This window comes from Dromiciops gliroides, chromosome 4 (assembly GCF_019393635.1).
Source record: "Dromiciops gliroides isolate mDroGli1 chromosome 4, mDroGli1.pri, whole genome shotgun sequence".
Classification (NCBI taxonomy): domain Eukaryota; kingdom Metazoa; phylum Chordata; class Mammalia; order Microbiotheria; family Microbiotheriidae; genus Dromiciops; species Dromiciops gliroides.
Window position 1 is genome coordinate 154840514 of NC_057864.1, and position 13136 is coordinate 154853649.

Consider the following 13136-nt stretch of genomic DNA (forward strand, 5'->3'; position numbering starts at 1 on the left):
AAAGACCTCAATCTCATTAGAATTGGCTCAAGGAGGGAATAATGTACACCCTCAATTGGGTGGAGTAATCTCTCTAACCTTGCAGGAAAATAGGAGGGGAAGGGGATAAAGAGAGAGGGGCAAAAGAAGGAAGGGCAGAGTGGGGGAGGAGACAGACAGAAGCAAATCCCTTTTGAAGAGTGATAGGATGAAAGAAGATGGATAATAGAATAAATATTGGGGCAGTTAGGTGGTGCAGTGGATAGAGCACTGGCCCTGGATTCAGGAGGACCTGAGTTCAAATATGGCCTCAGACACTTGACATTTCCTAGCTGTGTGACCCTGGGCAAGTCACTTAACCCCAATTGCCTCACCAAAAAAAAAAAAAAGGAATAAATATCATGGGAAAGGGAATAGGATGGCGGGGAAACAGTTAACAATAGTAATCATGAAAAAGAGAAAAGGGAGAAATATTGTACAAAAAATATTTATAACAACTCTTGGTGGAGGCTAAGAATTGAGAATCAAGGGAATGTCTATCCATTGAGGAATGATGGAAAAATCTGTGCTATATGATTGTAGTGGAATGGTCTTGTCCTACAGGAAATGACAAACAGGATGATCCCCCCAAAACCTGGAAAGACTAATGTATAGTGAAGTGAGCACAACTGTAAGGACATTGTGCATAGTGACAGCAGTATTGTTCAATGAGCAATTGTGAAGGACTTAACTACTTTCAGCAGTGCATTGATCCAAGACAATCCCAAGGAACTAATGAGGAAGCTTACTATGCACCCCCATAGAAAGAATTGATAAAAAGAACACTTATGGATTGTACATATATAACCTGATTGCGATCTTGTGGAGGGGGGAGGATAGGGAGGGAGGGAGGGAGAAAAATTTGGAACTCTAAATCTTATGAAAATGAATGTTGAAAACTACCCTTACATGTAACTGGAAAATAAAATAAATGTTTGTTGCTGAAAAACAAACAAACAAACAAACAAATGTACATCAGTTAATTAAATCACCAGTCCTGCCTCCCCAACATCCCCCAAAATAGTCTTTTTGTTCATTTTTAAATGGAAAATTTCATAAATATATTTAATTATGTTGGTCAATAGCTCTTTCTCTGGCTTATCTTTCTTTGATTTGATCTCTAGACTATATTTATACCATAAAAGAGTTTGTATAAGAGTATCTTCTTTATTTATAAGACCAATTTAAGTAGCATACAAACTAGTAGCTCTTTAAATATTTGATAAGGTTCACTTATAAGTTTGTTAATAATGAGACTTTTTCCTCTTTGAGTGTTCAGATATAGTCTCTTTGGTGTTTTATTTTTTTTTCCTGGGATGGGGATATTTGTTTCCTGATTTGTTGGTATTGATTATTTTATGTGTTTTGGACATATTTATGTAAAATTTTGTTTTGTTTTGGTTTTGTGCCATCATGGTTGGCCTGTTTATTTTACATGAACTCATTTCTGGACATTCCTTACTTGTCCATTTCATTTTTAAAATCCAAGTATAGGACCTTGTACTTATTCCTATTAAATGGAATCTTACTTGATTTGGCCCATCATTCTAGCCTGTTACCATCCTTTGAATCTTTATCTTATCATCCAATATATTGACTTTGTGATATCTACAAATATGATATACATGATATTTTTGCTATTATTTATAATCTGAGTGAACCTGCTAAGGGGAAAAAAGTTGTTCTTAGATCCAGAGGCTGAAAGTTAGAGCAATTGGAATTCCCTTGGCATATGTCTTCTATGTTTGTACAGGCATACTTCATTTTATTGTACTTCACTGTATTTCACTCTGAAGATATTGCATTTTTTAAAAATTGGATATTTGTAGCCACCCTGTATCAAGCAAGATTTTAACAGCATTTTCCCAACAGTATTTGCTCATTTTTTATCTCTGTGTCACATTTTGATGATTCTCACCAAATTTTTCACCAGTTCTCATTTTGGTCACATTTTGATGATTCTCATCAATATTTCAAACTTCCATTGTTGTTATTATTATTATTATATCTGCTATGATAATTTGTGATCACGATCTTTAATATTACTATTGTAAATTGTTTGGTGTGCCATGAATCACACCCCTATAAGACAGCAAACTTACTCTGTAAATGCTGTGTGTGTTCTGACTATTCCAATAACCCCCATTGCTCCATCTTTCTCCCTCTCCTCATGCCTCAATAGTCCCCGAGATACAACAATATTGAAATTAGGGCAATTAATAACCCTACAATGAACTGTGAGTATTCAAGTGAAAGGAAGAGTCAATTGATGCCCAGTAAATTTCGTTGTTGCCTTATTTTAAGAAATTGCCATAGCCATCTCAATCTTCAGCATCCATCACACTTAGCAGCCATCAACATCATGGCAAGACCCTCCACCAGGAAAAAAAATTACAACTAGCTGAAGGCTCAGATGATTAGCATTTTTTTTAGCAATAAAGTATTTTAACTAAGGTATGTACATTTTTAGACACACTTTAATAGACTACAGTATAGCATAAGCATAACTTTTATATGCACTAGGAAATAAAAAAAAAATTGTGTGAGTCACTTTATTGTGATATTCACTTTATTGTGATGGTCTGGAACCAAATTTGCAATATCTCTGAGATATGCTAGTGTTTATTTTTAGCATAAAATTTCTGCAGGGAATAGATCTGTGATTTCATTGGTCTAGGGAACTCTTAGTATGGAAACTTTCTACCAATTCAGATCAGCACATTCTCTGAAATGTGTGATCTTAGATAATTGATGAGCACTGAAAGGTTAAATGATTTGTCATGAGTCCCACATGTCACTGGGACAACTGTAACTTGGATCTAATATCCACTATGGTACACTTTCTCATTTTCTCTGATGGGCCTGATTTCTTCAACTCAAGTGATTTTGATAATCAGAAATTAAATGGAAACAGCTTTCCTTTCTTAAGTTCTTAATGAGGCCTCCAGAGAAGGGGAGTCAGACTCTGTATTGCCTAACCCCCTGTGCCTCTGAGTGATAGGTACTCTAGGGGAAGTTCCCTGGAGCTTTGGGACAGACCTATCTCATCCTCATCTGGAGGCCAAACAACCAAAGATGCTTGAAATTCAGATTTGAACAGACTCCATCTCTCCCTTATGAAACTCTTAGGCTACAAGAGCCAATGGCTTTGACCTCTCATTTCATAATTGTGGTTGGAGGTCCACTCTGGCCCCAGGAGAGCTGGTTTCTCCTTGGATTTAATTTTAAATTTCTCCTATCAGGGCTTCTTGGAGACCGGACACTCTCTCTTGTTTTTCTCTGAATAGGTAACAGTTACTTCAATTCTTCCTAAACTTTCCTGGTTGGGGATAAACCCTCTCCTCCCCTTTGATGTGGGCCAATAGAAATGAGTGGTCTTTGGTAGCAGTGAGTGACAATTTCTTAAAGTCCCCCTGAATTCTTAGTCGTAGTTTCTCGAGATGGGTATGCCATATTGATTTTCACATTCCCTCATGCCATTCTTGCTATAGTGATAGACAATAAATGACAAAAATATATTTTAAACTACCAGGTAAATAAGTAATAAACTAAGCAGTTTGAAAATGGTGGAAGACTATCCTTACAATGAGATGCTCATAGTATGAAGTAAATGACAGCAGCATCTTTACCACAGAGATTATCACTCTCTAATGGCAAATGGCTTCTCTCTACCAGCCTAGGAAAAAAAAAATGCCCTCTGCGGGGAGTTCTGAATTCAGGAAGACTTTCCTTCTGTTACTCCTAGTTGGAAATCTAGAACCCAAGACAAAGGGAGGTAATATTTTTATTACATTTTTCCTTCACATGACTAAAATATGAGGAGATTCAGGATCTAAGGAAAGCAGAGTAGACCCCAATACCCCTAATGAGGCCACACATCACTGTGACTTTGCTTTCTTTTTGTGTCAATGGGTTTTGAGGTTGTTAGGGAGAGAGAGGTTGTAATTCTATTACTTTTGTGACCTTGGGTTAGCCACTTAGATTTTCTTGTCCCCAGTTTTCATATTTATAAAATGAGGCAAATTAGACTAGATGATTTTTGCTTGAAGCACCTTCCAACTCTAGATCTGTGATCCTATCATACTAAGTCTTGCTACATTCAATTTCCTCTCTTCTTACCCAACTCCTTTCTTTTCTCATCATCTCCCCCATTCCCTTTATCACCAGGAAGATAATTCTCTTAGTGATAGCAGTGTGCCTTCTTCTTCCTTGTTCAATAATGCACCACAGAATAAAGCTTAGAGTTATTGAGGGTATTCAAACTTCTCCCTCTTCTTTACCATTATCATAACAAACATTTTTATATATGTTATCTCAATTTATCCTCACAATAGCCCTGGGAGTTGGGTGCTAGTATTGTTCCCATTTCATAGATGAGGAAACTGGGGCAGAGAGATTAAATGACTAACCCAGAGTAATATATTTTGTAAGAGTCTCAGGCTACATTCAAATTCACGTCTTCCAGACTCCAAGACAGATACTCTGTTCACTCTACCACCTAATCTCCACACAGAATTTTACTTTATCTTTTTTCAATGACTTCATTCCCATATTTGTAAGGATCTTCAGAGGCAAAAATTCTCCAACCTAATACAATTAACCTTTCACATTTCATACTGGTTGTCAACAGAAAGTTCTTCCTTATGTCTGACCTAAATTTGTCCTTACACAGTAAGAGTTAATATTCTCTTGGTCTATCTTCAGTAGAAATAAAGATTCTTAAGTCACCATTCCCATAAAATGTCTTTAGAGACTTGAAGGATGACATTTTTCTCTCCTTCAACCCTCCCTTCTCTCAGCTAAAACAAGTCCATTCATTTGTCCTTTCCTCCTCAGTCTTTCACTCTTGCCTAATGCTTCTTCTGACAGAGGATGCATTGTTAATATTCATTCAAAGATATGACATGCCAATATCTTCAACAAAATGTCAAATTAAGACTTGTTTTTTGCTGTGTTTTAACCCTTGAACACAGCTCTCATTTCTGGAACTCCCTAAGGTTTACTATGCATCTTTTAAGGCACAATCTTTTGTAGTTTGTAGGACAAATAACTTCACTTGTTTTATAAATGAGAGAATAAAGTCCCAAAGAACTTAAAAGACTTTCTCATGATCAGGTAATAAATTCATAGCTTGGATATAAACCCACATATCTTGACTCCACATCCTGTACTCTTTCCTTTATATTCTCTCATTCTTTTCTGCTTTTCAAAGGTGAGGGGCCTGTGATTGGGCAAAAGCCCTCATGGATTCTGCCTCAATGGACTGTCTCCTAAAGCCAGAGCTTTGCTCCAGTGGGCCAGCTCCCATACTTTTTGAATTTCATTTTCTTTCTAAGATGGAGGGGAACAAAGGATTTGAAAAGTAATGCCTCTGAGGTCACCCTTCTTATAGAGCTCTTTATTAATGTTATAAGAGCATTAGTCCCTCATAGAGCTCACCATTTAATAAGAGAGATGAGAGAACTATGATTATATACATTAAGATAGCATCTGGAGGGGCAGCTAGGTGATGCAGTGGATAAAGCACTGGCCCTGGATTCAGGAGTACCTGAGTTCAAATCCGTATTCAGATACTTACACTTACTACCTGTGTGACCCTGGGCAAGTCATTTAACCCTCATTGCTCCACAAAAGAAAAAAAGATACCATCTGGAGAAACCTGAAAATACAGAGAGAACCCACTATAGCCTATCTCACCAAGACATTTTAGGAATACAGATTTTAAACTGTAAGGAACCTAGAGGCTTTATAACCCAGGGCCTTCATTTTACTGATGATGAAACCAAGAAACAGGGAGCCAGGGTGATTTGCCCCAAATCCCACAGGTAGCAAGGGTCAAGGGCAGGATTTGAACATGGATCATTTTGATACCAGAATAAGGACTCTTTCCACAGCACCATATTACCTTGCTGCATAAAAACTTGGTATAGGCTGAAGAATTGGAATTATGAGTAGGATTAGTGTGAAGAAGCAGAGAGCTGAGTCCACTTTTAAAGGAGGGAGGTGGGCCATGACTTGGTGAAAAGATTGCCATCTAGTGGTCTGGGTTTAGGGAATGAACTAGGTGGCATTGCTCCATGGAAGGAATGGGTGAAAATTGAGTAGAAAGTAATGGGTAGTTTTGTGTGACTCAAGCAAAGAGTGGAGTCTGGATTGTAATGAGAAATAAGGGCAGTTTGTTAAGCATGTATGTAACCTTAGACAAGCCACCCTACCTTTCTGAACTTTAGTTTTCTCATTTGAAAGTAAAGGCATTGAACTAAATAATTTCTAGAACCATTTCAAGTTCTAGGATGTTAACTTCTAAATAAAAAAAAGACAATGGGAGAAGCAAAAAGTATAGATGGGTAAACGAGTTTTTCCCATGGAAAATACTGAAGTTATGGTTGCATCTATGACAATGACTAGGACAGGGTGACAACAAGAAAAATTTGAAAACCTTTATTATTCACTCTCTCATCCTTCCATTTTCTTCCCTAAGTCCATAACCCTTTCTTCATACGATGCATTTATCAATGCACCTTGCTTTTCCTGGCACTACAATTCCAAATAAGGTTAACTTTGAATTCTCATCACTACATTTCTCCCCCAGCAGAATTTTATGAAATCCCATATAACCATAAATTTCTTTCTGGTTATGCTAAGTTAGATTTTTGACACATGTGTTCTGTTTCTCCAAATATACCAGGAACAGCTTGGGATTATCTCCATTTCCCTTAGTTAGTACAAAGTTCTCTGAATAATGTATGCTTTTTTTTATTACATGACCAATTGACTAAATCTATGTTTCTTATTTTTCAGATCCAATGAAGAGAGAAAACTATTCAGAGGTGAGTGAGTTTATTTTTCAAGGGTTCTCCAGTTTTGGGGAGCACCAAATTACACTTTTCATGGTGTTCCTTGCTCTGTACATCTTAACCCTTGCAGGCAATACTGTTATTGTGACCATCATCAGCATGGACCGTCACCTCCATACTCCAATGTACTTCTTCCTAAGTATGCTGTCCACTTCTGAGACCTTGTACACATTGGTAATTGTCCCACGAATGTTGGCCAGCCTCACCGGTCTGAACCAGCCCATCTCTTTAGCAGGTTGTGCTACCCAGATGTTTTTCTTTATCACCTTAGCTATCAACAATTGCTTCCTGCTCACAGCAATGGGATATGATCGTTATGTGGCCATTTGCAACCCCTTGAGGTACACAGTAATCATGGATAAGAAGATGTGTGCCAAGTTAATATGTGGCGCATGTGGCATTGGTCTGACTGTTGCAACAGTTCAGATTGCATCTGTGTTCAGACTTCCCTTCTGTGAAGCAAAAGTACCCCATTATTTCTGTGATATCCTCCCAGTAATGAAACTTTCCTGTGCTGACACCTCTATTCATGATATCATCAACTTCATCATTAGTTCATTAGTGATTGTAGTGCCCATGGGTTTGGTCTTCATCTCCTATGTCCTCATCATCTCCACCATCCTAAAAATTGCATCTGCTGAGGGGCGGCAGAAGGCCTTTGCTACGTGTGCTTCTCATATCACTGTGGTCATTATCCATTATGGATGTGCTTCTATTGCCTACCTCAAGCCAAAGTCAGAAAATACCAGGGACCAGGATCAACTGATCTCAGTGACTTATACTGTTTTCACTCCACTGCTGAATCCTGTTGTATATACTCTCAGGAATAAGGAGGTCAAAGATGCCCTGCGCCGGGCTATGGGAAAGAAATCCCTATCCTAGCATCTCTGTGAGTTTGGCACAAGGTCAAAAGACAGTATATCTGCCACAAACTAGAAAATCTTTTTTTTCTGACTGGCCCACTGTAGAACAGCATGAATTTAAGTAGTGTCAGCAGTGGGGCATGGCCAATAATGGCTTCTACTTGAGGATAATGATTCTTAGAACATGTAGTAAAACGTGTGGAAGACTTGAAGTCAGAGAACCTGAGTCTGAATCTTGGATTAAATATTTACTTTCTCTGTGATTATAGACAAGTCATTTAGCATCTAAACATGAATTTCCTACACTATAAAATGGAGTAATAATGCTTACACTGTACAACTTACAGGGTTGTTATGACAGAAACACTTTGTAAACCTTAAAGTGATATAACTGACTTATTATCAGTAATAATAACAATATTTACCCATATTAAATACCATTTTCCCAGGGAGAATAAACTAAGGGTTTTAATGAGTTTGATATTAAAGAGTCAACCCACTCCTGAATTTTTGGTCTGATATTTTGTGTCTTATACACTTGGTGTTCATGTCATATGACTCTTTGAGGCTTAGTTAGCCACTTTCTACAAACTGTGGGACTGAGAGCATTTTTATTTGATGGATTATTATAAACTTAATAGAAACAATCAGATGAGTAGCCAGAATATCAATGCCCAAAGAGGTGAGAGGTAGAAATGGAAGGGCCTTAATACAGACAAAATAAGAGATACAGCTCCATGGTGATGAGCAAGACATAATCTGTAAAGTCTAACATAGGATTTGATGGCTTCTAGGGAGATGTTAAGGTTAGATTTTACTAGACTGGAATTTCCATGAAAAAAGGGATGGTATCCTAAACTTAATTTTAAACTTATTTACCTTTGATTCCTCCTTGGCTGGTTGTGATTAAAGTGATTTAAAAAAATAAATTAATGATAATAATAAAATAACAATCAGTAAATGTTTGAATTGAGGAAAAACCACTAACCTTTCATGACCCTTCCATGATATATACTCAATATAGATATACATAAATATATACATAAAAATATGTACATATAAATACATACATACATATATATGTATTTATATACACATAATCTCCAGGTCTAAAAGATAAAAAGGCTTGGAATAAGTCAGTTTGTAAAATTGGTAGAATTATTTTTTTTCCTTTAAAAACATGTTTGTAGACCTGGAAGTCAACCAATAGTGGGGGGCTGGGGGAACAGATACACAGAGAGAGAGAGAGAGACACACACACACACACACAGAGAATGGGGAGGGAGAAGGGGAATGGAAGAGGAAGGGGGGAAGAAGGAGAGGGAAAGGAAGGAAGGAGAGCCAGAGCAAAAGATATAGAGAGAAGGAGATGAAGAGGAAAGGAGCGAGAGGGAGAGGAAAAGAGGAGAGACACAAAGAAGGAAGAACACTATGCTCTTCAGTGCTTATTCTTGCTTTGAAGGGGAAACTTACTATAAGAGTGTGAGAGTTGGCACAGCTTCAGCATAGAGAAGGCCTGAGTTTCAATTCTGCCTCTGACATACATTGCTTTTTTTACCCTTGGGAAATTCCTAGATATCTCAAGGCCCATGCATAAGATTTATGCTTCTGTAAGACCATAAGTCAGAACAGGTGGGACTCTACATAGGTAAGGGAAGTTTCCTGATTCAGAGTACCCTAAACCAAAGAAATTACAGGTCTAATCCAAAGCAACAACAAGAAAAAGAGCGAGGAGTGGGGAAAAGTGAGTAGGCTGTTGTTTCTCATCATTCTTGGAAGTGTAGAGACAAAAAGGAGAGGCCCTCACAGAAGTTGTGTTGAAAGGAACTAGACACACATTTGAGTATAGGAATTCTAAAAGAGCTATCCATATTCACTTAAAACTAGGCTTCAGGGGGAGGGAGGAGCTCAAGACATTGGGAACCCTTTATTTCCTTTATCAGAACATCTTTTGAGGACTCCATGCATTTTTGTTGCTGAGAGCTGCCCTCCTTCCTATCTGACAGTAAGTTTCCATAGGTGAGGGCCCATACTTTCCCCTTCCTTTTTCTTCCCTCACACCAGGACTCTGTACATAGTTCAAACACAGAGACCTCAGTTCTGCCTCAGCCTCCAGTCCTAGTAACCTGGAAACAATCCTAGGTGTCCCTGGTGTGATATTCCTAGAGAAGGCTCATTGGAAGAGAGACTCAAAAGATAGAAACATCTCCTGGGGAATGAGTAATTTTATGTCTGACAGGGGGAAGACTGAAAAGGAGAGGACAGGGAAAGTTAAATGGGAGATATGTGAGACTGAGCTGGACATAGGGGAACTTACTTGAATATAAGGCATCTAGATAGTCTAGGATGTAGACATGGTTGTGGTTCAGGGGCAGAAGTTGTCCTTACCACGGTATAGAAACTTTGACAGCTACAGAATTTAAAAAAAAAACTTAATTTCATTTTTGGTTGTAATTCCCTCTCAATGAGTCTCAGTGTCAACATATACAAAGTGATATTTAAACCTAGGTGACACAATGGATAGAGCACTGAGCCTGAAGACAGGAAGAATTATATTCAAATTCAACCTCAGACACTTACTGTTTGACTCTGGGTAAATCATTTAACCTCTGCCTCCGTTTCCTCAATTCTAAAATGGGGCTGATACTTACAGCACCTACCCCACAGGGTTGTTGTGAGGATCACATGAGATAGTATTTGAAAAGCACTTAGCACAGTACCTAGCATATAGTAAGCACTTAATAAATGCTTTTTCCTTCTTTCTTTTCCTTTCAAATCTAGATCATGTTATCCCAAGCTTATTGACAAGGTAAAGAAGCATTACCCCCAAAAAACAGAATAAAATCCAATAACCATTAGAAATATAAGGGTTCTTAGAGAGTTTCTAAACTATATAGATATTCTGCCACCACCACCATCGGTAGCAACAAAAATAAGGGTGCAGGTTGGGAGGATTAGAAGGTATGGAGAAGGACAAAACTGTTTTTCCACCTCCCTTGATTCTCACCATTGATTGGGACTCAAGGGCAAAGCAGAATTGGTAGGGATGGTCTGCAGTAGATTAATCAATCAATAAACCTTTAAAATCAATGCTGTCAAGTTTATAAGGAAAGTAGAAAATTGGAGGAAAATTTATAGTATATTTTTTTTCTAATAAAGGTCTCATTTCTCAGATATAGAGAGAACTGAATAGGAATATGAGTCATTCCCCAATTGATAAATGGTCAAAGGATATGAACAGACAGTTTTCAAAAGAAGAAATCAAAGTTATAAATAGACATATGAAAAAAGCTCTAAATCACTACTGATTAAGGAAATGCACATGAAAACAATTCTGGGGTACCAGCTCACACCTATGAGATTGACTAATATAACTTAAAAAGCACAGGATAAATGTTGGAGGGTATGTTGAAAAATTGAGACACCAATGCACTATTGGTAGATTTGTGAACTGATCCAACAATTCTGAAAATAATTTGTAATTATGCCTAAAGAGCTATCAAAATGTGCATACCTGGGACATCTAGGTGACATAGTGTATAGAGCATTGACCCTGGAGTCAGGAGGACCTGAGTTCAAATCCAGCCTCAGACACTTAACACTTATTAGCTGTGTGACCCTGGGCAAGTCACTTAACCCCAATTGCCTCACTAAAAAAAAAAAAAAAGGTATGCACATTTTAATTTTTTTTTTTTGTGAGGCAATTGGGGTTAAGTGACTTGCCCAGAGTCACACAGCTAGTAAGTGTTAAGTGTCTGAGGCCAGATTTGAACTCAGGTACTCCTGACTCCAGGGCCAGTGCTCTATCCACTGTGCCACCTAGCTGCCCCTGTGCATACCTTTTGATGCAGCAATACAACTACTTGATCTGTATCCTAAAGAGAACAAATGAAAAGGATCTATATGTACAAAAAATATTTATTCATAGCAGCTCTTTTTGTGGTAGGAAAGAATGAGAAATTGAAGGGATTTCCATCAATTCAAGAGAGGCTGAACAAGTTGTATTATATGATTGTGATGTGATACTACTGTGCTATAAAAATGACTAGTAAGATAGTTTCAGAAAAAAACCTGGGAAGTCTTACATGAACTGATGGAAAGTGAAGTGAGAAAGCCAGGAGAACATTGTACACAGTAACAGCAATACTGTATGATGATCAGCTGTGAATGTCTTAGTAACTATTCTCAGCAATACAATCATCCAAGACAATTCTAAAGGACTTATGATAAAAATGCTATTTACCTTCAGAGAAAGAATTAATGGTGCCCAATGCAGATCAAAGCATACTTTTTTACTTTCTTTCCTTTTTTTGGTCTGTGATTTCTTTCACAACAAGGCTAATAGGGAAATATGTTTTGCATGAGTACACATGTTTAATATATATCAAATTACTTTCCTTTTCAAGGGGTGAGGAAAGGAGAAAGGGAGGGAAAATTTGAACTTTAAAATAAAAAATGAATGTTAAAAATTTACATGTTGAGAAAAAATGAAATAATAGAAAAAATAAATAAAGATTCATTTACTATTTTTCAGTATCTTGGTAAGGTTAGAAAGGGTTATGAATTAGAGGATGTGGGATCAAATCATGATTCTTCCAATGACTACCTAATTGACATTAGGCAAGTCATTTTATCTCTATAGACTTTGGTTTTCTCATCTATAAAACAGGAGCACTGAATGACTTTCACATTCTTCCAAGTTCTAAATCTATGATCTTATGATTCAATGACTGAGATTTGTTGCTAGGTGCACTGATTCCCTGCATTATGCCTTGGGAAGAGAATGGGAATGAGGTGAAGGTCACTGGGATGTTCACCCTATTCCACAAACTCCATGGCCCTTCTCCAATACAAAATCTCTGCTGACTCCAGGGTCCCCTATGCTGCATGGTTTGGCAACAACATGAGTCCAAGAACCACCTCCTTTGGGCTCAAACTGAATGGGATCCCAAGTAAGCAATCATCATTCTGAAGGTTCAGAAGTAATTTGGGTGACCCAAAGGGAACTGCAATACATGATTACTGCCTTTCATGAATTTGACCTCCATTGGCTACCTCTATTTCCTCTGTACCTCCTAATTCTGTAGCTCTTGGCCATTTGACTTCCATTGCAATCACCTTAATAAAATTACTCTCTCAAAGGTCTCTTCATCCTTCATCCTGCTTGCTCTCACTGCCTTTTGACATTATTGAACATCCCCTTTACTTTCTACTTCCTTGCCTTCAGTGATATTATACTCCCTTTATTTTCACATTTCTATCATTATTCCTTCTTTGCTTCTCCATTCTCCTTTGCACTAGGTGTAAGTATTCTTGAATGCTATGTAATTGACCATCTTCTCTTTTCTTTCATTAATAAATAGTTAAATCAACAAGCCTTTATTAAGCACCCCATACT

The 13136-nt window shown here is 37.6% G+C and overlaps 1 protein-coding gene across 1 annotated transcript in view; it reads left to right on the plus strand.

Annotated features, from left to right (window-relative positions):
- Window positions 1-7757, plus strand: part of LOC122725355 (olfactory receptor 10J1-like) — a 66994-nt gene extending 59237 nt beyond the window's left edge. Inside the window, 1 exon segment of the mRNA XM_043962435.1 lies at window positions 6820-7757. Within this exon segment, the coding sequence (XP_043818370.1) occupies window positions 6820-7757 (938 nt within the window).
- The last annotated feature ends 5379 nt before the right edge of the window (window positions 7758-13136 follow it).